The following is a 26,178-nucleotide window of genomic DNA, read 5'->3' on the forward strand; positions in this document are numbered from 1 at the left end:
TGGGACTCTGACCCCTCTGAAGACCTAGAAGAAGAAGAAGAAGTCAACCAAGAGGAGAAAGTAGTGAAGGGAGAGGGAGGCGAGGAAGTGAATTCGCCTCACTTAGAACTGAAATTGCCTCCTTCAGAACTGAAATCGCCTCGTTTGGAACTGCAATTGCCTCCTTCAGAACTGAAATCGCCTCGTTTGGAACTGCAATTGCCTCCTTCAGAACTGAAATCGCCTCGTTTGGAACTGAAATTGCCTCCTTCAGAACTGAAATCGCCTCGTTTGGAACTGAAATTGCCTCCTTCAGAACTGAAATCGCCTCCTTCAGAAGTGAAATCGCCTCGTTTGGAACTGAAATTGCCTCCTTCGGAACTGAAATCGCCTCCTTCAGAACTGAAATTGCCTCCTTCAGAACTGATTTCGCCTCGTTCGGAACTGAAATCGCCTCGTTTGGAACTGAAATCGCCTCCTTCAGAACTGAAATCGCCTCGATCAGAGTTGGAAATCTTCTGTGAAACGATGGACCATTGTGGTTTGCGGAAGTATATGACAACACATATCTCAAATTTTCGTAGACTGCGTGAAGAAGTCCATAAGGCGTTGAGACTTTCGCCTAATCCTGCAACCCTTGTATTTAATTGTATCGGTAAGTTTTATATTACAGCGGGCAAGAAGTTTGCTAATGAATCACCTTTGGGTCGGGGAAGGAAGGCTAAAGTATTGATTTTGGAGTGCTTGTTGTTAATGATTGGAATCTACGATAAGGAAATCGAGCTTGAGAATTGGGTGAAGGAAGAGGCGGAGCATACAGCTTTAGCATGGTTGGAGAGGATGAATTCTGAAGGAGGAAAGCCTCAAGAAATCGATGCCCGAGGTTTGCTCTTCTTTATTGGGGGTTTTGGGATTCCAGATCAATTTACAAATGCGAATATCAGAAATTTGTTTCAGGTAAGTAACCTTAAGTGGAGTTGTGATGCACTCAAACGATCAAACGCTCTCTTGGCGAAGCTTCCAGAAATAATAGAGGAAATGGTGGCAAACAAGGCAGTAGTTAAAGCTGTTCATATTGTCTATAGTGTTGGAATGCAGGAGATATTTAACCCTAGGACACTTTTAACAACATTTATAAGAGAGTGTAAGAAATCATTTGATAACATGAATGGATCACAAAGTGCACATCAAGGGAATATTGTAGCAAAAGGGAAGTACTTAGGTGATCTGAGATCGATCATCAAATGTTTGAGAATTCATGAGGTCGATCCTTCAAAAGTTCTTCCAGGATGGGAAATCAGTAAGAGAATAGCGAGCTTGGAGAAAGAAATCTCTGAATTCAATAAGCAGATACTACCTGATAAGAAGATAGCACATGGATCGCATAAGAGGAAAAAGGATGGAAATGTGTGGTTGAGAAACAAAGAAGTGAAACACTCGCATCCTTCAAATCCATGGCCGCCACAACATCACAGAGTTGCTAGTAATGTCATTAACAATAACACCTTGTTTGAAGGTGGTGTAACTGCTGGCCTCAATTATGATTATTTTATGCCACCTTTGGTATTGCATGGACCTGTTGAGGGCTCAATTCATGAAAATGTTGGTTATTCGCTGGCAGGACCTGTGAGAGGTGTGGCCATTGGTGGACCTGGAGCAGGTATGTCAGCTAATAGTATTCATGCAGGCATGGATGTTGTCCCGCAAGGAGTTCCATATGCTGGTCATGGAGGGAGTCGAGTTGATAGCATACCCGGGCTAATAGGAAGTCATGCTGGTCAATTTTATGGATCCGCTTATAGGCCATCAACGCCAAACACCAAAACCGGTGATACTTATAGGCCTGCACCATTCATGGAAAGCTCAAAGGGCTTGCCAAACACCATACCTGGTGATTCTAGCAGGACACCGCCATACTTGAAAGTCTCTCCGGGGTTACCAAACACCATATCTAGTAATGCTTGTAGGCCTTCTCCGTACACGGAAAGCTCTAAGGGTTTGCGGAAAACCATATCTGGTGATGCTAATAGGCCATCACCAAAACTGGAAGGCTCTATGGAGTTGCCAAACACCATAAATGGTGATGCTTATAGGCCACCACCATATTTGGAAGGCTCTATGGGGTTGCCAAACACACCTCCACCACATCAGTTTGTTAATACTGTTCCAGCGACTGAACTAAACCAAAGCCGTGGCTCAAAGGCAGTTGATGTTCATCCTTCGTCCTCCTTGTACAAGCAGAGATAATTTTGAGTTGGCTAGGCATTAATTTCTCACTAGTTTTGGTTTCTGTAGTATATAAAGCCAGTCCAGAACTTATTTTAGGCAGTCTCAGGAATGTTTGTGTTTCATTAGCGTCTTTTTTCTTGTAACTTTGACACTTTTCTTGTGGTTTGTTATTTTTCCTGAATGATATGTTAGTATAACTTTGGTAATTCATGTATGATGATAGGAAGACCGCATACTCAACATCTTTTCCTTGTCTAAGCTTACGGAATGACAGGATGGAGTGTTGAATGCCTATATATTGCTCATTCTCATCCCATTTTCCTTCTGATTTGAAAGAGTAAATTGTTTATACAAATAGCATGGCAATGTTCTGTTCAAGATTGGAAAGGTAGTATGAACATTGTTTTAATAGTGATAGCTTTCTTGAATCATTCATTTCAGTAATGATTTATGATAAAGGTTTAATCTACTTTGACAATATCAGAGAAACCCTTGGTAGATATGGCAAAAAGGGTTTCTTGGAAACTAGATGACTATACTAAAAGGAAACATTGACAATTTTTGAACATAGATGACTATACTTTGCGTAAGCCTGCCAAGACAACATAGATATATAGTGAATTCTCCCCAAATTCATCATGAAAACGACTAAAGAAGGAGACTGCAAATGTCTAGATCTAGACGCTTCAAATTTCTCCTGATAGCTTCCCCCTGTTATGAACCAGAAATGTACGTGTAACGCGTTTGGACGCCAATAAGAATTTCAATTATTTTTTCTGCATTTCAAGACCAGATATTGTCAAGATACTGTAAGGGAAAAGCTATACTCCGTAAATATCTTCAAACATACCTGCAACAAATCCAAGAATGGGGATGGGTTGCACTAGCCTTTGAGTGCTTTCAAGTCTTTGCCTGCAATAACCGATGGCATTAGCACCATTCTACTTGATTCCCACTACATTTTGAAGGAATTATTTAGTATCAGAAGCATATGTAACAAGAAGGAAATACATAATTACCTGGTATACTTGGTAAAAAGTGGATCTCGCATGAGGTACAACGCCCATAACATTCTTCGTCTTTTTAACTGCATAAGAGTGTTGAACAAAATCATCTTATTTCAGCATGCAAAATATAAATTTAACAGGATTCACTACCATTGGTAGGTAAGTTCTGCACAGAAGAAGTGCGGGGTGCATGGTTGCCTGATGATGGAGGAGTGCATAAGAAAAAACCAGAGGGGAAATATTCCACCGATATGATTAAGAAAGAAACAAGGCACAGTCCAGTTCAAGAAAGAATCAACACCCAACAAGAGTCCAGAATCAGATCCAACGCGGGAAAAATGAGGAAAAAGTTAAAGAACAAATGATGTTAATCCAAGGAGGCATCAACTGCTATTGTCTAGGGTCAGTACAAGTGAACTTAGATTCCGTAAGAGGAGTAAGAAAATCGCTGAAATACTGAAAGTATCCTAACCTCGTCCTTCTCAGAGTCAGAAAACTGAAGTTGCTGATTTTTCCCGCTATGTTGAGACATCAATGTAACTGAGAGAATGCTATTTCCGATGAGGTCCACAGCCAGTGACACACACCAGGGAAACCACGACTGCGTTCCATATTTCCTCATCAATAGTACATACACAAGAGGCCTTATGATGAACAAAATCTCTCCCGTCACGAAGAAGCCTCCAGGAACACCTTTTTCAGATAAGAAAGTCCATAGACTAGGTCTCTCAGCTAGTTTACCTACAAAGACATTTTTAAAAAAATTAAAAGGCGAGTGAGAAAAACAATCACATTGCCTGAATTTACCTCAGAACAAAAAAAAAAACAATTACTTGGAGGTTCCATTATTGCTTGTGGATGTTGCATTGTAGCTTGCTTGCCAAAACTGCTTAAGGCAGTTATTGCCCTGTCTGCAAGATTCCCAGAGTTTTGCGCATGAAGTGTTTTTGTGATACAAGACTCTTCATTCCCTGTAGGCTTACCAAGCTGCCTCTTCGTTTCTTGAGGACTAAAAGAATCAGAATCATTTTTTCCATTTTCAGTTTCCCCTCCTTCTAAAAGCATTTTGTACCCAGTCTTCCTGAAGATAACCAGCCTAATACAAACCCTGAAAGGGAAACAAACAGTGCAATGATTTAGTCGTGAAGTACCAAACATATCTTTTGGAGAGTATGAATAAGTTAGATGGGACACTTACTTGACAGCCTCAGTTATGGCAATCAAATTCCATTTGTTCTTTTCACCATAAATTTGCTCAGCCACAACCTCAATTGATGTTTCCAAGTCTTTCAGCAAAGTAAGGCACAATGATAAAGGGATAAAAGAAGATTCTGCACATCTCGTATGCGCCTCGGTTGGACATGTCTCTATTATATGTTCGTTCACGGTAGAAATCATTCCTACAAGGGATGACACTGCAAGGAATAGACAGTTCAGCAAAAAATGGGGATAAAAACCATAGGAAGGAAAGTGAAAAAGGCTAAAATGAAAGCGTTTCTGTCCTCTTAAGTAATTCCTTATTCATGTTTTTCATTAGTTAATACTCCATAGGAAAGGAGACGCTAAGCAAGAAGAACTTTTCGAATAAAGCCAATACTATTAAAGTTGCTAGTTTTTTCACAAGAAAGACATCATGGAAAAGAGTGATCCCAAATTCAAAAGAGAAGAAATCAGTCTCAAAAGATATTAACTGTCCTAAAAGCAGAAAAAAGAAGCCTATTGTTACCAAAGTTTCACAAAACCTGCTTCTGGCCCAATTTCTGATTCAGCAAACTCATCTGGGAGGAACCACGTCAAATTCTGAACATACAGAAATGGATGAGGAACTAGTTAGTACATACATATTATGCTGACAACCACATTTTATCTCTGACAAGTATGAGGAAGCTATGTATGCAACAACAGACTTGAAGGAGTAAGTATGTAAATAATTTTAGAGATGGAAAATGGCAAAGGCGTCGACTATCTGAGGGAGAACAACAAAACCATGATATCTTTTAATTTGGCGGCAATGTAACATCTCAAGCAATGATACCTTCCATCTAGTTTTCCGCAAAAGTACATGAGAAAAATTTCATTGGCTAATGTATGTCTTAATGTAAACAAGGAACTCCTACTAAGAGTAAACAAAGGGAAGTTTAAAAAGTAGCTGAAGTGGGTGTTGTGAGCACATTGGGAAAATTGTTCTTGGCTTGTATAGGATGTTGCTTCTCCATCTCTCACTGATTTTTTCATTTTTGGGAAGTATTTTCCGTAGAAAACAATTTACATCACCAAACACAACATATTCAAGTATATTTTCCATTTTACCCAAATAATTGTATTTTCTGCAGCTAGCTGACCACCCTAACTATACATGTAAAATTAATTCTAACCCCCGTTGAATGGATTGCTAAAATGAAAGACTATCTTGCGTCTAAGCTTGTGCACACCTTAACTATATTACCAGGTTACCAACATTCTCCAACTAGTACTAATGTTCGGGGTAATTTGCCCATTCGAGCTTCACTAGCAGCTAAGGTTCACAGAGCAAAGATGCCTCAAGAAACCATTTACTAACATTATTCGAGTATTTGTCAAACGATAGCCTACACCCTCAAATTCAAAATTACTACAAGTATCCCTATTATCCTGGTGCAAAAAAGTCAACATCTACGAAGATCGACACACTATTATGCGTAAGTTCCCCTGATGAGATTTTCCAACATACCAACAATCCTTAGTTTCATTTACCAAACATTTGAATAATCCAAATGTTAATCTCAAACCAACACAAAACTACTCAAAGATACAAACTTTGAAAGGGAAACAAAAAACCCATTTAGGCACAGAACTGAATCTATAAACTACACTCATCCAGCATATTAAAACTGAAGTCCAATTTCATTCTTGTTTTCACACCATCAACAAACAGAGAGCTTTAAATTAAATTTTAAAAAAGAAGGGTTCTTACATTGGCAATAGAATCCAATTGACGCACAAAACCTTTATTCCTTCTAATCCATCTCTTATAAACCTCCATACCACCAAAAGGGTTTTTCAAATCAAACCCAGATGTCAAAAAGAAATCACCCACCTCTGAAATTCAATTAAATGTAATGGATCAAGAAAGACAAAATAGGAATTGAAGAACAAAACAAACAAATTTGGTATTAACATATTCATCAATCAAATCAATAAAATGCGAGAGCAACACTACAAATATAAAATGCCACGAGAAACACACTCTTAACAATTTGGTGATGGGCCACTGCACTGTGCACTATTATAATTGTCACTCTATTTAACGAAACATGACGAACAAAATTTATAGAATATATAAAAAAAAGAGTAAAATCTTTTATTTATTAAGGATTATAAGAATTAATTTTTTTTTTATTTATTAAGGATTATAAGAATCTTATTAAGATTAGAGGTTGACTCAGTGATTTAGAGATTCAAATCACTATTTTCTTTTTCTCAAAACCTAAAAGTCCTGAATCCGCCACCAAATACGTCAGTGATGAGGCGTGTATTTATTACATACTATTACAAATTTGTTACTTCATCATGTTAATTTATCGATAGTACATAATATATTAAGGTAAAAAATTATCTACTTCCAATATTTAGTACATGTTATTAATATAATTTTTAGGTATGTGTTTTTCGTACATACATTTATCAATTATAAAATACATGTCTTACAAGCGCACCATTAATTAAAATTAAGGATCAATTTAATCAGTTGTATAAGTTGTCAAATGAATTAACATTTCCGTTGGTTACTCATTAGAGTTATGTAGGTGTTAGCTATGCAAGGTTTAGTTATGCATGTATTAGTTATACATGATTCAGTTATGCAGGTATTAGTAACGCAGAATTTAGTTATGTTGGGTTTAATAATGTGCGTATTAGCTACGTGTATATTAATTATGTAGGTATTATTTAGTTATGTAAAGATTACAATACATGAATTGTAATATATTGAATATTAAACTTGTTGTGAATTATTAATATATATATTATTTACAAAATAATAATATATTCTCATTAAATGTGAAATATATTGAACAATATATAATGCTAAAATTTTGATAGTATATGTACCATTAAAAAATATATAAATAATTTTTAGAATTAAAAAATATTTATATATTTGCGTAAATTAATGAAAACTATAAGTATAAAAAAAAATTTGAAAATGATCTAATATATAATAAAAAATAAAAATAACACATGTAGATAGCTAACAATAAAGTTCCAATTAAAAAAAATTAAACTAAATAAAAATTGTCAATTTTTAAATAATAATAAAAACAACAAATTTATATGTAGGAAACTAGTACAGTTTTCAATGAAAAACATTAAAATATGTAATATATTATTTTAATAGATGTATAACTAATACCCACATAACTTATTTCACCTTATATACATATTTCCTCATAAGTTATGTTGACTACAAAAAGATGCAATCAAATATAATATAAATTATATTTACTTTTATATCTGATACAAATCTTCTATCAAACGTAAATAAACTTATTCAACTTTTTATATATAAATAAAATGTCACTTATACGACATATAGTTTAGGTTTTGATCCCAAAGATCCAAATTAAATTCATATCCCTACTTAGAGACTTCAAAGTTTCAACTGTCAAATGTTTTTTTTCTCTATGCATTCATATTCGAACTTTATACCGCTATGTTTACTTTAATGTGTGTATGGAAAATCTAATAAAATGCTTTTGATTCATTTAAAGCCTAATCTTCAAATATTCGATTAAAGATAAAAATTAGACAAAATTATCTGACATTTATCGTATAATTCAATAGAGTGAAAATGCCTTATAACCCTTAAGTTTGGTACCATAAAATAGAGTTATTTTAGGATTATCGTTTGATAAAAATAGATAATTTCATTTCTTTTTAGGAAAAATTATTTATATATACAACTTAAGTTTTCTTATTCTCAATTTTCCTTACCTTTTTAAACTATTAAAAAAAATTGGAATAAATTATACTTTGATTTTAGTTAATATTTATAATTAAATATCAAACAAATTTTTTTTGGGATAACCTCCTAATTTCTAAACAGCCGCTAAATATTTGAATATTTTTTTTTACCTTTGGCAATGTCTAAAGTAGAAGGACGTTTCTTTCGAATTTTGAAACTGAAATCATCAAATTCCACCTCAACTTTTTCTCTCAAAATGAAAATAGTAACCACAAAAGTCATAATTTAATTAAAAAGCTAAATTAAAAGATGAATAAACAGTCAAAACACATTATTCTATCAACCTCCTTATGTCCCCTAGTTCCCCCCCCCCCCCCCCCCCCAAAATCTCAAAACCAATGTACACCAGTAAGCAGACCATGTCATTAAATCGAGTTTATCGTTTTAAAATATTTGTCATGTTTTTTTATTTATATATTTTGTAAAAATATATGAATGAAAAAATGTATTTAATTACTTTATTTTTATTTATTTCTTAATATATAATTTTTTTATTAAATATTTATTTTATTTATGTGTCATAATTAAAATATTTATAATTTTTAAGAATAATTATTAAGTACTTCTACAAATGAAAAAAAATATATTTATGTTAAGCTTATAAAATGATAAATATTCTAATATATATATATATATATATAATAAGAAAGGATAAATATTTTGAAATAGAAGAAGTATAACTTGTTAGAGAGTGTACCGAGTAGCTTATTAAAGAAAATCAGCATTTCGAATAAAGAGCCCCATCTACCAGGTACTGTATTAGAATTTAATTTAATTTATTGTATACATATGTGCACACATTTTTTCATCTAATGTTTTTAAACAATTTCAAAACTTGCCTTTTTTTATCTAATATTAAACAATTATATGCTCTCACTTAAACATATCGTAAATTATTGTTATTATAGCAGTATGTTACTGATATGATAATTTGAACTATAAAAATAACTCGTTATAATCGATTTAATTTTATTTTAATTAGACAATTTAGGAGTATGCTTGTGTTTAATTGGGATATGGAATACAATGGCCCCCAAATGTTGTTCGTCTCCGCAGCGTAAGTTTTTTCCCCTTTTCCGCCAATTTGGAGTTCCCCAAACATAGGAAAGATATATACAGACAAATATACAGAGCAAAACAACAGTGTCATTTCTCGTGATTTTCCTCAATTCAATTTCACCCTTTTTCTCTCTCTCTATCTATCTAAAAGTGGTAATCACTTATGGGGTTTCTTCTTTTTCCTTCAAAGTTTTCAACTTTCTCATTCTTGAGTCTTGACCTACACCCTTCTCTCTCACATGCGCATACACCTTCAAATTACCCTTATTCTTCTTCTTTGTTCTATGGAGATTTAGCTTTCCTTTGTTTTGCTGCTTCAGGTGGTTGCTTTATTTATCTCTTTCATTTTCCTTTTATGTTAGTTGTTTTAAAGATGGAAACTTTATACTTGTCTTTCTTCCTTTTTAGAAAAAAATGTTTGCAGTTGGTAGTCTTAAAAGCTGCTTCTACTTTCTGGGTTTTGTTTCTTATGCTCTTGATTGAAATACATGTAAGATCCTATTTGCTTTTGTTGCCTCTGTTTCTTTTCATAAAGCTGGGAGAGATTTATTGTTTCTTGATCCCCTATTAAAGATTGAAAGGTTTTACCCCTTTTTTTTTTGGGTTGCCTTTTATCTTATGTTATTTTTCTTATTTTATTGGATTTTTCAACTGAATAATTGGATCATTGTAGCTTGATTTGGTGGATTTTGTTTTGAAACTGTTGGGCTCTGAATTTGCTAAGTGCAAATGAAATTGTTGGAGCAATGTATATATACAATTAATGTTGTTTAGAATTTATGATACAACAACCTAGTGTAGTCTGATCCACAAGTAGGGGGTCAGGGGAGAGTAGTGTGTTGTTTCCTTGGGAGGTAGAGAGGTTGTCTCCGATAGACCCGGACTATTTAGAACTTAAGATGAAATGGAAAAATGAAGTGGTTATATTAGTTAATTAGTTTTGAGAATTAATGAGTGAGCAAGAGAGTTGAAGATATGTTGGAAACTTAAATTGTTTTTAAACTTGTCATTCATGGTGGTTGTCTAAAGTAGTACTAAAATCTACACAGTTTTATTTTTAAATTGATTGTCTTTAAAGAACATATTTACAACGGGCTGTAGATGCTATAGATAGGTGTACAATGGCATGAATTTTAGCGGCAGGTTCATAATTTAGAGGACTGCTTAGTCCTTTATCTTCAACTCCCAACTGCAGTAATTAAAACAGAAGCATTAGAAAGGACATATGACATGTGGTGGTATAAATCCCTTTTTTTTGGATTTAAATGACTTAATTTTACTTATGAATTACTGATTCATCTGTGATTTGCTGAACTTCTTCATTCGTAGCAGATAAGAAATGCTGCTGCATACTGAATGCAGTAAAGAGGCAGTTGTCAATATGATCAACAACCATTTCTGGAGGTCTTTTGATGCACTGTTCCATTTGTCTGCTTCTTTCTCTCCATATTGCTTAGTCTGAGACGGGTTAGATAGACTTTTGGTGGCCACATCGGACTTGCTTTTGTCCGTTTTCTTAGATATGCTTCTAGAAGCAATGGGCGGGTTGCCTGGTACTAGTGAAATTACCGAATCAACAGAGGACTTAAATCTTGCAACCAATAAACAGTATTGTATGAAGGATGATATTAACAAGCTGTTCGAAGCTATAGAAATTAGGACTTCCCGCAGAGGTTTGAGTAAGTCAGAACAGGGTGTCAAAGATGCTTTCAACAAAAGCGCAATGAAGAGACCAATGCGATCTAGCCCCTCTCGAGCATCAGGTTTTGATAATTCTGAGCCCGCAAGTTTGAAGCAGGCCTTCAGAGGATTATGCATCTCTCAGGCATCAGAGCTTGCTGCTGTGAAGAAGCGATCATCAAAAGCGTCCAGGCTGTCAGGCGTCTCAGAGACAGGGGCTGTCAAAAGCATTTACAGACCTGTTGTTGTTCAGGATAATGTCCCTGAACGTACCGTCAATGAAGGTGGAGGGAATTTAGTAGAGATATCCCTTATCCCAGATAGGAGTGTGTCAAATACTTCTGATCAGATTACTGAATATGAACATGTACCCACTAAAGAAAAATCTACTTATGCTGCTTATTCTTGTCATATTTCTAAAGGTGCGATGGAACATGGTGCAGAAATTAGTGAAATTTCAGATGGAAAGGAGGCTTGCCCTCGCTCTTCTGAGATCGGTTCTGGTTACTTGAAAGAAGGGTCAGAGCGGAAATTATTTCTGGAACTACCACAATCTTCAACTGCCACTTCTGCTAATAAAGTGGAAGCCCAGACAGTGTCTGCCTTAGATGAAGCTCCAACAACTGTAATCCCATCAGACAAAGAGCAGGCACTAGATTCTGATCTTGTCTCTTGCTCATGTACTTCTATTACTGGAAATAAAGTCATGAGACCTACTTCTAGAAGTCCAAGTTTGATGAGACCTGTTTCCAGAAGCAGACTGTTTGTTAAGAAGAATGTCATTGCTGCTCTCACCAACAGTTCCAAGCAATCTAATGGTGGAATTGACAATTATTTGAGTTGTAGTACCAGTGAGATTCCTTGTCAGACACCTGAATATGTTGATCAGAGAGAAGAGGATAAAGTACCTTCAGAATCATGTGGTGAAAATAGTGTAGAAGTTAGCTCATCTATTCTGGAATCAAGTGTTACCAAACCTGGTCTCAGCTCAAGCAGTTGTAACAGAACAAGATGTATAGTTAAAAAAGGTGATGAAAGATCATTATCAAGAGAAAAAGGAGAGATATCTCAAAGTTCAAAGAGTAGCATTGGGGATTACAGCAGCACCACAAGCCTTAGCGAAGAAAGCTATCGTAGTGGGTCTAGCCGTAGTGGATATCGGCCTCATATGTCCGTAGATTTGAGATGGGAAGCCATTCGTTGTGTTCAGAAGCAGCATGGAAACATTAGTTTGAAGCAATTTAAGATGCTTAAAAAACTTGGTGGAGGGGACATTGGGACTGTTTATCTGTCTGAGCTAATGGGCACAAACTGTCAGTTTGCTGTGAAAGTTATGGACAATGACTTTCTGATCAGCAGGAGGAAGATGACAAGAGCGCAGACTGAAAAAGAAATACTGCAAATACTGGATCATCCTTTTCTACCTACACTCTATGCTCATATTACCAATGACAAGTATTCATGTTTAGTGATGGAATATTGTCCAGGAGGTGATCTGCATGTGCTCCGGCAAAAGCAAGCCAACAAGAATTTCTCTGAACAAGCAGTCAGGTTACTTTTATTATGGTTACTTCTTCCCTGAAACTATTTCTTGTTTATGTCTATTCCTAATCTAGATTCCAAGAGAATAGGCAAATAAATCTGCAAATAAAACTATGCTTTTCTATAACAGGTAATATATATTTTGTGGTCACTCTCTTTTTCATGATTGCTCTCCGATTTATGAAGATACGCATGTCTTGAAGCCCTTACATTAAGACTTTAGAGATACCATTCTTCAATAAGCTAGACTCTTTTGCATCCACAAAATGACTTTTACTTGTCACTTGCTGATGGATAATAGCTTGCTTTATGCTATCGCTTGTTTTATTCAACAAAATTAGCATTCAATTTGACTGAATCAGGGGAGGTCAATCAAACTAATAGGGAAATCTTTTACTCTGCTAAGCTTGAGGGGTTCCCCTGTAATTTTTGGAAAGTTCAGGGGTCTGGTTATGTCAAATAAGCTTCCGATTTCCTTTAATTTCTTCTTTTTGGTCAATCCATTTTCCAACCCTCATGAAGGATTGTTATGTCTCAGTGATTAGAACTCCTTGAATCTTTGTTATATATGTTTCTCTTGATTGAACTTTGAAGAGTGTCCCATAATCTAGTGGATGCAAAATATTGAACGCAGCTAAAGTCAAAATCATTAGCAACTAGTTATATGAACAGAGATAAAATCAATTCAATGGAAACATGGGAAGTGGGTGGAAAGGGTGAATCAAAGAAAAGAAGTGGAGAAGTAAAAAATGTAGTGAAAATATGTGAACAATGAAAGTGACTTGTCACTGGACTTGCATATCTTCTCCATGGCAAATGGCATCGGCTTGATTCATCGCACATCCAGTAGTGAATTCCCACTCTGTATGGAGACTTTATCAAGTAAATTTTTGGTGAAATGAGTTGTGAATACGCAACCTGTCTTTCCAGTCATTCTCTTACTTAAGAGTATAGTATCTGAGGTGACACCTAATATGTCGAGCCTACTCTTTCAAATTTTACTGAATAACTTTCCCAAATACTCATGTTTAAGTAAATATCTTGTGCTTTATAAGTAACTTTGTTGGACAAGTCTTCCCTTATGATTTTCAGTAATCTGGTGATGGGAGTGCAGTTTGTCATTTTAATCTCATGAGACACAGTTTCTGTGGTTTGCTATGTGATCTTGACATTATATCTGTTGTTCTTATTCTTTACACAGATTTTATGTAGCGGAAGTTCTTCTTGCTTTGGAATACCTTCACATGCTTGGAGTCATCTACCGAGACTTAAAACCAGAGAATGTCTTGGTTCGAGAAGATGGTCACATCATGCTGTCCGATTTTGATCTGTCTCTTAGATGTGTTGTTAATCCCATGTTGGTGAAATCATGTTCGCCTGTGATTAAGCCTCCAAAGACGTCTAGTCCATGCTCGGAATCTAGCTGCATAGATCCCTTTTGCCTACATCCATCCTGGCAAGTATCCTGCTTCACCCCTAGATTTTTATCTGCAACATCAAAGACACGTAAGCTAAAGGCTGACATCGCTGCACAAGTCACACCTTTGCCACAGCTCGTAGTGGAGCCAACTAATGCCCGATCCAACTCGTTTGTTGGCACCCATGAATACCTGGCTCCAGAGATTATCAAAGGAGAAGGTCATGGCAGTGCAGTAGATTGGTGGACCTTTGGTATCTTTCTATATGAACTGTTATATGGAAGGACACCTTTTAAAGGACCAGGAAATGAGGATACATTAGCAAATGTGGTTTCTCAGTGTCTCAAGTTCCCTTCATATCCTGTGGTTAGCTCTAGTGCGAGAGATCTGATCAGACGGTTATTACAAAAGGAACCAGAGAATAGGTTGGGAGCTGAGAAAGGAGCTGCAGAGATAAAGCAGCATCCTTTCTTCGAGGGACTGAACTGGGCGTTAATACGATGTGAAACACCTCCAGAACTGCCTAGATTCTGTGAATTGGGAAATGTAATCCCTGATACCAACCAACAGAACAAGGAGATTGCCAAGTCTCACAAAGAGTTCAAAAGTATAGAAGAGGACATTGCGTTTGAGATGTTTTAACTTTTACTAGACCTGAGAATGGATAGGTTTGTTTTTCTTTACTCCTTTTTAGCAAAATATCTGTGATCCATGTAAGTAGTATATATAGCATAGTGTAGAATCCAGAACTTGGTGTCAATGTGTAGAGCTCAAAATAACATGTTTTGCTCGTGATATCTCATGGTGATTCTACCAATCGCATATTAGTTGAAGTCTCATATAAAGATCCACTGAGATATCATCAACAATAAAGTGAATCTAACCTAATATATAGCTTTAGATTTGAAGGAATAGATAAAACTTCCAAAGAGTGGATAATACTATCAAGAAAATTTGATCTAATATACAGGCAAAAACTCAGCAGGATATTTAAACAGTTATGATTGGAAACACATAATACAGGGTTAAGGAGAGCCAGAAAATGACATGCTTATTTCCACACAAACACCGTTTAATACAAATATGCAGAACCCCTAAACAGAGGAGATAATGTGTTATTATGCTGCGGAGTACTGATAGCATATGCCATAAATCGGCATGTTTTAATATCAGCATCCAAGTGACTAGTATTAGCTACTGATAATTGAAAATCAACAAAAGAACAAACAGGTCGTTTCAAATTCAGCCACCATAGGAACAATAGTCGAGCAGTAGCCGCTATTTATTCCTTCTTCCCTATGCCATGAGACATGTTGTAGATCCCTCTCCCCTGAAATATAATCCAAAAATACCATTAGAGTTGATTCGGGACATCAGATAAAGCAATCTAGAAAAAATTCGAAGAAACTCACAATCATAAACAAAGCAGAAGCAGCCAAAGCAGCTGGAATGGCCACTGAGGTGACCTTGTCAAAACGACCTTTCAAGTATGTGTGCTTGTGGACGCTTTGGTAAAACTTTTGCTTCTCAACAAGCTTTTCTCTGGGATAGAAAGGTGCTTCTTCTGACATCCTGTGTTATTCAATAACTTGTAAATTTACAATCTCGTAATAAAATGAATATAACCAATCAGTTTAACCTGCACCACGTTAGGATGGTTAATATCCGCAACATTCCCTTCTTTTTCTAACATATTTGTGGCACACTACGAGAGAAGTGAATCTTTCATGGATGCTTAAATAACTAAAACAAGCTTTGCATAAAATGATTTATTCTAGAAAAGAGGTGCAATTGAATTTGTAGTCCAGGACCAGGTATATAAAAAGAGGAGTCCATCAGCATAAAAGAATATTTGAAAGTGCATGAAATGCATATGACTGAAGGCACACAGGTAGAACATCCAGTCATTTGAATAAAGTACATAAAGGTATCCACCAAATTATGGTCTCCAATACAACAAAGAAGCAGAGCCAGAGTGCTGTGGTTGTTACAGACTTAATTGAAGACTATCTATAGCAAGTAAATGAGAGTTTTTCCTTAAAACATAAGGGATGGTGATATATTCATCTCTGTAAAGCAGCATGAAAACTAATAAGATGGCATAACCAAAACAGACAGCACACTCCACCCCCCCCCCCCAAAAAAAAAAAAAAAATCTGCCCCAAGAACCAAAATAAACTGGTGGTGATGGAACATCCCGTGAGATCTCCATTTTAAGTGGGAGTTTTCTCTGTTATCTCAAATGAATATTGGTATGTTCTAATGGTGACTGTAACTCTTGAAGAAGAATGAAAAGAGATTATAGATGCTGTGTCGAGCTGTAAGGCTGAGATGAGAGATGGTTTTTAGTAGAATCAAGTTCAATGGATCTAGTGTAAAGGAAAACAAGACTCTAAGATTTAACTATTCAAAAAGAAACAGCAACACACTGATCATATGACAGCCATGACTTGCACCTTCAAATTTTCATTGAACAAGTATAATATCACTTCCCCTGATTAAGAGAATTAAGAAGAAAAGACACAAATGCTCTGATCACATATGTTGGTGGCATAGTTAAATCAGGGGTAAAAAAACAGGATGGTAATGTAACCCATATTAACATCAAAGGTTATATGGTTACAGATATGTGAAGTCCAACCACAACCATGTCTTAATGAATTAGCCAATTAGCTCCGTGATTTAAGTGATTTTTGCACCAAATGAGCAATAAGCATGGCTTGACTTAACAGCGAAGACATAACCCTTTCACCAGACTGTATTATTGTTCAATTATTCCCTAAGAATAATTAACCTGAGCAACCTTATGATTCATCTTCATGTTAATAAAATGAATTGAGCTAGTCTTACAGCTCGATGCTCCTATAGATAATAACACGAGAAACCACAAAATCTAAAAGAGAAACCTAATAATCATATTTCTAACGCACTGTTATGGATCGACTGCGGTTCTTAATTACCCCCAATATGACTCGAACTACAGAATTGAGCCATCTCGCTAACTGAGTCAACCCATGTCATTATTATCTTCATCTAGTCAAATACAGTCTCTCCTTTAGGAGCTGACCTAATGAACTACGCGAGCTTCAAAACTACGCAAAGATGAATCCAATCCAAGTAAAAATAAAAACAAACTACACTATCATAGTTTACCAACAGCGAAAGAACATGTATAGCAATGAAATGAATCCATCACAAAAACAGATCTACTTATAAACACACATACAAAACTGAAAAACGGATCCAAAAAAGTAATACAAATTCCAACCCGTCTACTCAACAACAAATGATATATCAATAACTGCAAAATCAAGACTAAAGATTAAAAAAATCACAACAAACAAACAAAAAGGGAACAGATTATGAATCAACGGATCAGAATAAAACCTAATGAGATTAAGAAAACAGAAAACCTAGGGTTTGCAGATGAACTCACTTGGCAAGCGACGGAGAGAAAGCTGAAGACGATGAGCAGGGAGTCGTCGATGAAGAAAATCAATTAGTTGAATCGAAGCTAAAACCTAGAAATTTCCGATCCAATTGAATTTCCAATTATTTAACTTTTAGCCAACATTTTAAAAGTTTGCAAATATAAACACTTAGAATTTCTACTCTACTTCTCTCCTCCATATGCTATAAAAATAATTAAAATAAATTGTTTAAAGTGTGCACACATTTTTTAAATTTTATTTATGCAATTATATTGAATATATAGCATATTAATTTGTTGCTTTCCATTCAAATTATGACGACTCATCAAGTTCTACATATAAGTCATTTCAAAAGTATAATATAATTTATACAAAAATTTCAATAATTTATCTTGAGTCGTACATGTTCATAAGAATTTTCAAAACTTGTGAATACATTCTCTCAAAGTTTTAACATAATTTAGAATCAAATCCTGACCATTTGTCAAGACTTATGCATGCAAAGCAAGTTCCCTATCTATAAGTATATATATATATATATATATATATATATATATATATATATGCTTATGACAATTTATTAGAACTTGTGAACAATTTATAATAAAATTATGATATGTAAGTTATATAAAATCTTAACAATCTGTTAAGATTTGTGTATGCAAAATAAATATGTCAATTTATTAGAATTATTGATGATTCGACCGAGAAGCTATTTTTGTAAAAGTTATTTAAATGATATTCAACCTATTAATAATAATGAATACCTTTCTTTGGGATTTTGACTATTCTTCTTTAAAAAAAAAAATAAAATTGGTAAAACTAAATGAAAATATAAAATTAGTATTTAACGCGGACAATGTTAATGGGTGATCAATAAATTAGTGACCTTTATCGCATTTTTTAGAGGTATTCGTCTATAATTAGTTCAAATGATCGAGCCTACGTCATAATTTGAGCCGAGAGAAATTATATACACTTTTTCTAGTAGTAATCTCTTTGTTTTTATATTAATTGTCCATATTAATTGTGAACAATAACGGATGAAGAGTATAAACATTCTTAACAAATAATAAAATATGTAAAAGGTAAAGTGAACAATTAATATAAAATTAATAAAATGATAATTAACTTCTTTACGAACTTACTTTGAGAAAAGGCCTAAACATGCCATTAAACTTTCAGAAAATGTTCATTTATGTCCTCTGTTAAAAGTTTGACTCAATTATGTCATTATTGTTAAAGAAAAGACTCATTCATGTCATTATTTTTTAACAATGATTTTGCAAAACCATTTCTTACACGTGGTCAATTATAATTCGGCAACGTCATTAATATTTTTTTAAAAAAAAAATCAATTTTTTAAATAAATTAACGTGTTAAAAATGATTTTGTAAAATCATTGATAAAAAATAATGGAATGAATGAGTCAAACTTTCAACTAATGACATATTTGAGCCTTTCCTAGACGCGTGTGTATATATATATACCATGTATAAATACTACGAATAATTAATGACAACTGGTACATTGCTAAGTAAGGAAAAGTACAGCATGTGTGGTAGGCACTCACAATTCAGTTTTAATTTCGATACATATTTATATATTTTTATAATAGAATTTTAAGAATTAAAATCATAACACATTTAAGACAATGCATATTTATTCTCCCCTCTTTTGTCATTTCCTCATTGGCTTATGGCCCTAATAAAATATCTCCATTCTCTTATCCAAATGCTGATGTATGGCACAACCGAATTTCTTAGTACACATCCCACTGCAGAAAAAGAAAATAGGGGAACAATATTAATTCTCACAATTAATGAATTGAAATTGTGAAATTATTATACCTAAAACAGTTAAGCAACTCTCAACCACCCTATTATTTAATTCCTTTTAGATACTAATTTTGTAAACTAAATATCTTTTTCTTTTTTGTTCATTTAATAAGATCAAATTTGATAGGTGCAAGTTCTTTTTTGTACAATTTAGAGGTGGGTTCATGTGTTCTAGTGTGGTACCTTTCTTATGAGTTATGACCAACAAAAGATTAATCACAAGTTGGATTAGGTCCACTTCCCTCCCTGTTCCCTTGTCTCAACTTGAAGTTCAAAGTCTAATTTTCTAATGGACCATTTCTACTATATTTTACGAATATCGAGTAATTTAAATAAAAAAAAATTATTAATTTTATTTCTGCTGGAATTTAAGTATTGACTTAATTGATCACTAAGCTATTACATTCTTGAGTGTTGACTCGGTTTACTTGCCTTCATTGACTAGTAGTTTTTTTTCCTAACTGTTGGGTTTTAACAAGTGTGAATGGGAAAAGAAAAGAGAGAATATGAAAAGTGAGGGAACTACTTTGGAGGGAAAATGAAAAGTCATTTGCAAAGTGCAAATGAAAAGTCATTTCTCCCATATTGGCAAAAGAAATGAAAATTGTTGTCCTTATAGAAGGAAACACTTCCATTATTTCTTAAAAGAGCTAAGAAGAAGATGCCCCTCGCGCCGTCGTCGCTCGACTTTGGATTTGGATTTGGCAAATGATTTGATTGATAATTTTTTGGACAAAATTTATTTAATCAGTTTTTGTTAAATCAAATAAATCCTGTTAATATTATCTCTTATGTAACATTCCGAAAAGTCGTTACTTTTCTAAAAAGTCGTTACTTTTCAAAAAGTAGTTATTTTTCCTAACAGACACATTTTTTCGAAAAGTTGTTATTTTTTCCAAAAGACACAACTTTCTGGATAAAATGGGTCTGAACAGATTTCACTGAACAGACATGTTCCTTGCTGAAAATGGCTACAAAAGGAAGTCAATTTTTGATTTTTCAAACACTGAAAATTTTTCTTTCTCTGCATTTATTTTTCTCTCAAATAAAAAAAAAATCAAAGTGTCGATCGACTGAGTCTGTATGACTTGTTGCTGTTCTTAAGTTCGTTGAAGTTAAAAAAGTTTGAGGTACCGCTATTTCTTTAACAGGTTTAATCCGTTTTATCTTGGGAGAAATTAATCCATAACCTTGGGTACAGTGAGGGAATTAAATTTCTTAAGGACACACAGTAGTTTCTGTGGACTCGGAATAATTCTTGTATTTTATATTTTTTCTGTTTCATCTTATTTGTGTTTCTGTTTATTAACCTTATAAATACAGGTTATAGAAAGAATAACACCAACTAGATTGGTAAGTCTCATAGATCCAACCATTCTCTCTCCATGCCCCGAGGATCGATGGAGAGAGCATATGCCATCCAAAATTTAAACTAAGTGAATTTACTACATCCACCACTGATATAGAGAGAGACACATGAACCAACTAGTAGTTAGGTATATACCAATATAAATATATATACATCCTAGGAACTTGGTTTGGAACAATATTGTTATATAGTTAAGACCATGGTTACATATGACATGTTTCTTGCTGCCTTTCTATGACAATATCATGCCATAATTCTTAGCAATAGACTAAAAGTAAAAGTAGAACAATGACTACTAAGAGATTCAATAAAAAAAGAAAGAGGTAAAAAAGGGCCTACATGAATGTGGTTATCATTAAAGATCTAAATAAAGATAACATCCAATCTGTTTGAACCTACCTGGCAATCTCACTTTGATTGCCTTATGCTAAGGGAAGAAAACTCACCTAACTCAAACATGTGTGTATGATTCCCTTAACATGTCTCTCAAAAATTGCACTTCTTTTTTTTTCTTGGAAAAAAAAAATTTAATCTTTGTAGGTTAATTGGACAAAGAAAATAATTGAACTAAAACTCTTTTGTCTACTCTACGCTGAGCAAATCAAAATTAGTCAAACAAATAACGCAAAAAGAAAAACACAAGCAATCTATTAGTACAATAAAATGTCAAGAGACAGAAAAGTTCAATATACAATTTCAAATCTATCAAAGATCAAACATTTTTTTTCAAGATGTAACTAAAGAAAAAAAACAAACAAGAACCTTTTCATTATTATGTGGTCTTAGAAGCATAGATCAACAATGAGAATTCAATTTTTTCTTGATCTTTGATGAGGAATTTGTCTTTCTCATCTAGCCACAATCTACTATCCATTCCACTTCTTGTCCTAAACATAAATAATGCAATACCAGAAGCTGGATTAAAGAACCAATCATGAACATTCCACATTAGATCAATAAGCAATCCGTCCAAAAAAATACTCTGATTTCCCCTGAAGTTCCATTGCAATCTTTTCACTCTAATCACCATCTTCTTATCAATATAAACAGACAAAACAGGATGTTTTAATCCATCATTTTCGCCGTTGCAACGAATCAAAACATCATGTAGGTTACCATTATCACAAAATTGAGCCTTAGTTGAATAAATTGTATTACCAGAAAAATGTTCTTGTCTTGATACCAATGAAAATTTAGCCATTGGAATTCCATTTTTCAACTTCCTTAATGATGCTTCTTCAGCCATATCACCAAGAATAACTCCAAGTTGTGAATCAACTATGATCAGTACATAATATCCATCAATTGGTTCAGGACCACTACTTAAGTACCTAGCTCCACACAAATCCCAAATGATTTCAACCTTAAAATGATCCAAATCCATTGATTTACTCCCCTTCTTCTTCCTAAAAAGACGCGTATTCGTGTTGAGTTTGAATACATTTGGATGATCATCACCAAAGTGTACACTCAAGCCTTGTGTTACATTTGTTTTGCACCATGAAATTGTGATCAAGACATGTTTTTTATTGGATAAATTGACTTTGTACAAACAATTCACAGTGTTTTGTACTGAAGGAATTATAGAAGGAGGGATACAAGCAGAGTTTGAGTAACTAGAACAAGAAGTATTATCAGAAACTTGAACAGCATATTCATTGAAACAAGAAGCAAAATCTCTCATTTTCTTTTTTTGGTTACAAGAAGAAGAAAAGGGATCTGAAGGGGAAAAAATGAGGAGTTATGGCTATTTTATTTTATTTATAATATATATATATATATATATATATATATATATATATATATATATATAGAAAGAAATAAAATAGAGATTTGGAAGGACTTGTTTTTGGAATTTAATTCAAATTAGGAAATAAAAAAGAAGAATCCTCTTTAACTGACAACCCATGTAAGGTAGGAGTATTAAATATGATTCTAATGGTTTTTTTTTCTTCCCTCTCACCTTAAAATTTGCAATTTAGGAGAAGGGCAAAAAAGGAAATAAAAGAAGAAATTCTTAGACTAATTTGTTAATTTAAGGACTATATTTATTTAATTCTCTTTTGCCAGTTCATCTGAGATACTATTAACGTAAAAATTAATTAATTTAAGGACCATAGATTAGTAGTGGAGTAATTAAGATGGATGAAAGTGGAATTGTGGTAGAAGTTTCATAATAATGGTCAACTCTCTTGTAAGGGTTCTAGATAGGTTTTGTGTACCTTCGCTAGTTTCATATAATATCTATCATCTTTTATCAGTAACATGATCAAATTACTATATCTGTAAAGACTAAAGTAAATAACAAAAATTACCTAATAACTTTTTGTCTCAATTAAATTTTAAATTTGAGATTTCAAAATTTTCGATCATTCGTTGAATGCACCTCGAATGCAACTCTCGTAATTTTATTTTAAGCACTAATGATGGATTAATATGTACTTTAGTAAAACACATCTCGTCAAAGAATTATACAGTCAGAATATTATGAAAATTTACCTTGATTTTATTACTATATTTTGAATTTTACCTTTTTCTCAAAGGAAGGTTAAGGAATTACCATGTTGATTGTTTTATTTCATTCATTGTGTGTAAAACCCTTTTCTAATAAAAAATATTTTGGACTTCTATTAGAAAAAAAAATCTATAACTGTTTGATTCAAAAGCAATAAATTGTCAGTTTCTGGAATATTAACTGTTTGCATACTAGTAAATATTTGGACGATCATTGAATGATTCCAAGGGGATAAATAAAAATTAAAAAAATTAAAAAATTGACTTGTGGGTGCATCTTAAAAAAAATAAAATTTTACTATTGGATAAAGAATTAAGTGTAAAAAAATTTTCTACACGACAAAGTCTCATGATTAGGTCTTATAGAGAAAATTTCAACGATGAAAGTCGAGCAATATAGATGAACGCCATTTCCCACTCAACAAAACTTTAATAGTAGAATAAATATTTTTCAAAGGACGTATAAAAATAAAACACGATAAATATTTTAAAACGAATATCCTTTATCCCTTTTCGATCTTCTTCTTTTTCATTTACATTTACTGTAACTGTTTTCGTTTAATTTTATTATCATCTTTATTGTGACATTGAGTGGAATAAGTAGTTCGTTTTTTTTATGTATTGGTAAGCATAAATTTATAGTGCATGCAGTTGCAGGTGGGAAAAGGAACATTAATTAAATTCCTTTTTTTTTTTGTAACCCCCATGAATCTATTTAATTTTTTTTAACTACTACTTTCACGTCACTGTCCAGTCAATATAAAAAGAGAGTGAATTAACATACACGGTTGGAAAAATAAAATAAATTCTTCACCAAATAACAAAATTAAAATACGAAAAAGGGCAAAATATATTCTCATACATGGGCAGGTATGAGTGGATTCTTAAAAAAAAAAATAGTGGTGTTTAAAATTAGGGGCCGCTGGTATGTCATTTATTTGCTTGTTACGTATTTATTTATTGAAATTAGAGATAAAATTCTACTCAATTATAACGATAAGGATGTAATCGAACGAATAGTCAAATAAAATATATATATATATATAAATTATTTCGAATTCTAAAGGTATATTTTGCCCTTTTCAATTTGTTAAAAGGGAAAAATACTGATATGCTAAGGTCCAAAACGACATGGTTTAGGAAAAAAGCTAAAATTGGAAAGGACAAAAGAAAGAATAAAATGCTTTGATTCTAACAAAACCCTAACTGGGAATACCTAAAGAACAAGTAGTTATGTTACCCTAATAAGTATCCACAACCCCACCTTCAAAAAAAGTGATAAAAGAAAGACATCATAAAGAATCGTTTAATTGAAAAATAAATTCGAAATATAAAATCTCAAATAGATTTTGGACTTGAATCAACCTCATTGAAGCGGCTCAATAACGAGATCATCTTCTTTTAATGTAAAACTCTTTCATAAATCTACTAATACAAAAATCATATAGTAACTCAAAAATTGTCTATCAAAATTAGTTTGAAAGTAGAGAAAGAAAAAGATAAAATCATGAATTCAAAGTCAAATTTCAGTTATTGAATCACTTGTCACATACATATATGGTCCACAATTTGTAGCTGTCCAATGTATTTAGTCTAATATTCCTTGGATCTTCCACTAACAACATGTTTTTTGGGTTAGGTTTTGTTTCAACAAGATAGTCCTCAAAGTTTTGGTGAGAAAAGAAAACGACTATATTATTACTCGTCCGTTTCTTTTTAATTGTTATGTTATAATTTTTAAAAGTTAATTTAATTAATTTTTAAAATTATTTTAATTTGATATTTTAAAATAGAATTTTAAATATTTTAAAACTATAAGAAAAATATTATAAATTACAATTTTGTTCAAATCAATATGAGAATTTTTTTTTAATCAAAATTCATACCGTCGAACTTAAAAAGGAAACTATAATAACTGAAAAGAAAAGAAAGAAGTATTATTTAACTAATTTGTGCTTTTAATATTACAATCCCATTTTGTTTGGCAGCCAAGCACTGTGATTAGACATTTGTCACTATCAATGTGTTAGAAAAACTAAAGTACTTGTTGATTTCACATGTTTTACTTTTATGAAATCCCAACTTAATTATTTAACTAATTAACTTCATTTTTTCGTGGTAAAAACGCTGCAAATGTAGGGTTTATCAACACAATCAACTTGCCACAATTTTCGTAATGGAATGCTATTAAAATAATGGATTCTAATAACAGACAGAGTTGGAATTTAAACATTATCAAATATATACGTGTTGAATAAATTTTTAATACAAATATAAAATACATATATTATTATATAAGAGAAACAAAAAAAAAAGGTGTTTGTTTTATCGTACAGGAGCACTCCGTTTGTAAGGTAGAAAACTATTCTAGAACGTGAAGGCAATTCATTGAAAAATTATTATTTAGGAAATTAAATTTCTTTCATTTTTACCTTACAGCATATCGAGATATTCTCTCAGACTCCAAGAAAAATATTTTAATTTAATTAATTAATTTGGTAGGTATTTAATATTCATCACTAAATAGTCAAGTGGCATGCTTAAAAAAAATTAAAACCCATGCCTTTCATTGTCTAATTTAACTTACCTACTTTAACAATGTAAATTTAGTTATTTTTTTATACTATTAAGTATAACCTATGTCAACTAACTAATTTTCACTTATGGTTGATTTGCTTAAATATTCCTTTTAAAAGTTAAGTATAATTCTTGAAAAATATTTTTTTTTTGTATGAGATGACATCCAATTCGAGTCTAATAGGTTTGCTATACTATAAGACATTTAATGTAACTTAAAAGATTATATTTTACATTATACATGATTCGATATTTTCTCATAAGATTTTCAGTTTACTCCACAAAGAAAGAGTTGTTTATTAAACTATTATCATCGAAATGAGTAATCACCAAAAATTTCATCTACAAAATTAAGTTTTTTTTTAATGGAAGAACCTAGTTGGGGAGGAAGCTAAAGTATGAATTGAAGAATCCAGCAAGTAGCTTAATTTTTTAATTAACAAAAATTTGGTTAATCATATTTAATTGGTTGTTATATTTTCTTGTGAGCAAAATAAGCTATATTAGATCAAGCATGTTTTGTGGTGAAGTTA

General features: G+C 33.0%; 4 protein-coding genes across 11 annotated transcripts; 1 reads left to right on the forward strand and 3 right to left on the reverse strand.

The window, feature by feature from the left end:
* Nucleotides 1-2,608: 2,608 nt before the first annotated feature.
* On the reverse strand, nucleotides 2,609-6,570 carry LOC101248207 (peroxisome biogenesis protein 16). 3 transcript variants are annotated; one of them, XM_004241259.5, is made up of 9 exons: nucleotides 6,442-6,570; nucleotides 6,169-6,293; nucleotides 4,958-5,015; nucleotides 4,414-4,630; nucleotides 4,049-4,323; nucleotides 3,688-3,956; nucleotides 3,228-3,295; nucleotides 3,059-3,120; nucleotides 2,609-2,984 (listed from the first exon to the last, which is right to left on the reverse strand). In XM_004241259.5, the coding sequence occupies exons 2-9, from the start codon at nucleotides 6,235-6,237 to the stop codon at nucleotides 2,923-2,925; spliced, it is 1,080 nt and encodes a 359-aa protein (XP_004241307.1). In that variant the 5' UTR covers nucleotides 6,238-6,293; nucleotides 6,442-6,570; the 3' UTR covers nucleotides 2,609-2,922. The 3 variants fall into 3 exon arrangements, with proteins under 3 accessions (XP_004241307.1, XP_069155547.1, XP_069155546.1); XM_069299446.1 differs by having other exon boundaries at nucleotides 4,942-5,015; nucleotides 6,442-6,472; XM_069299445.1 differs by lacking the exon at nucleotides 6,442-6,570 and having other exon boundaries at nucleotides 4,942-5,015; nucleotides 6,169-6,414.
* A 2,598-nt stretch (nucleotides 6,571-9,168) lies between these two features.
* On the forward strand, nucleotides 9,169-14,733 carry LOC101247623 (serine/threonine-protein kinase D6PKL1-like). Of its 5 annotated transcripts, XM_010324127.4 has the most exons (4): nucleotides 9,357-9,596; nucleotides 9,685-9,766; nucleotides 10,609-12,507; nucleotides 13,700-14,733. In XM_010324127.4, exons 3-4 carry the CDS (start codon nucleotides 10,799-10,801, stop codon nucleotides 14,556-14,558), a joined length of 2,568 nt encoding a protein of 855 aa, XP_010322429.1. In that variant the 5' UTR covers nucleotides 9,357-9,596; nucleotides 9,685-9,766; nucleotides 10,609-10,798; the 3' UTR covers nucleotides 14,559-14,733. The 5 variants fall into 5 exon arrangements, with proteins under 5 accessions (XP_069155548.1, XP_004241305.1, XP_010322428.1 ...); XM_069299447.1 differs by lacking the exons at nucleotides 9,357-9,596; nucleotides 9,685-9,766 and adding an exon at nucleotides 9,169-9,274; XM_004241257.5 differs by lacking the exon at nucleotides 9,685-9,766 and having other exon boundaries at nucleotides 9,228-9,596.
* Nucleotides 14,734-14,941: 208 nt separating this feature from the next.
* LOC101248782 (uncharacterized) lies at nucleotides 14,942-17,493 on the reverse strand. 2 transcript variants are annotated; one of them, XM_010324125.4, is made up of 3 exons: nucleotides 17,353-17,493; nucleotides 15,329-15,488; nucleotides 14,942-15,246 (listed from the first exon to the last, which is right to left on the reverse strand). In XM_010324125.4, exons 2-3 carry the CDS (start codon nucleotides 15,485-15,487, stop codon nucleotides 15,199-15,201), a joined length of 207 nt encoding a protein of 68 aa, XP_010322427.1. In that variant the 5' UTR covers nucleotide 15,488; nucleotides 17,353-17,493; the 3' UTR covers nucleotides 14,942-15,198. The 2 variants fall into 2 exon arrangements, with proteins under 2 accessions (XP_010322427.1, XP_019069953.1); XM_019214408.3 differs by having other exon boundaries at nucleotides 17,330-17,441.
* A 3,681-nt stretch (nucleotides 17,494-21,174) lies between these two features.
* On the reverse strand, nucleotides 21,175-22,488 carry LOC101248489 (uncharacterized). The gene has a single exon (XM_004241260.5). It carries the CDS (start codon nucleotides 22,236-22,238, stop codon nucleotides 21,327-21,329), a length of 912 nt encoding a protein of 303 aa, XP_004241308.1. The 5' UTR covers nucleotides 22,239-22,488; the 3' UTR covers nucleotides 21,175-21,326.
* Between the last annotated feature and the right edge of the window lie 3,690 nt (nucleotides 22,489-26,178).

Source organism: Solanum lycopersicum, chromosome 6 (genome assembly GCF_036512215.1).
Source record: "Solanum lycopersicum chromosome 6, SLM_r2.1".
Classification (NCBI taxonomy): domain Eukaryota; kingdom Viridiplantae; phylum Streptophyta; class Magnoliopsida; order Solanales; family Solanaceae; genus Solanum; species Solanum lycopersicum.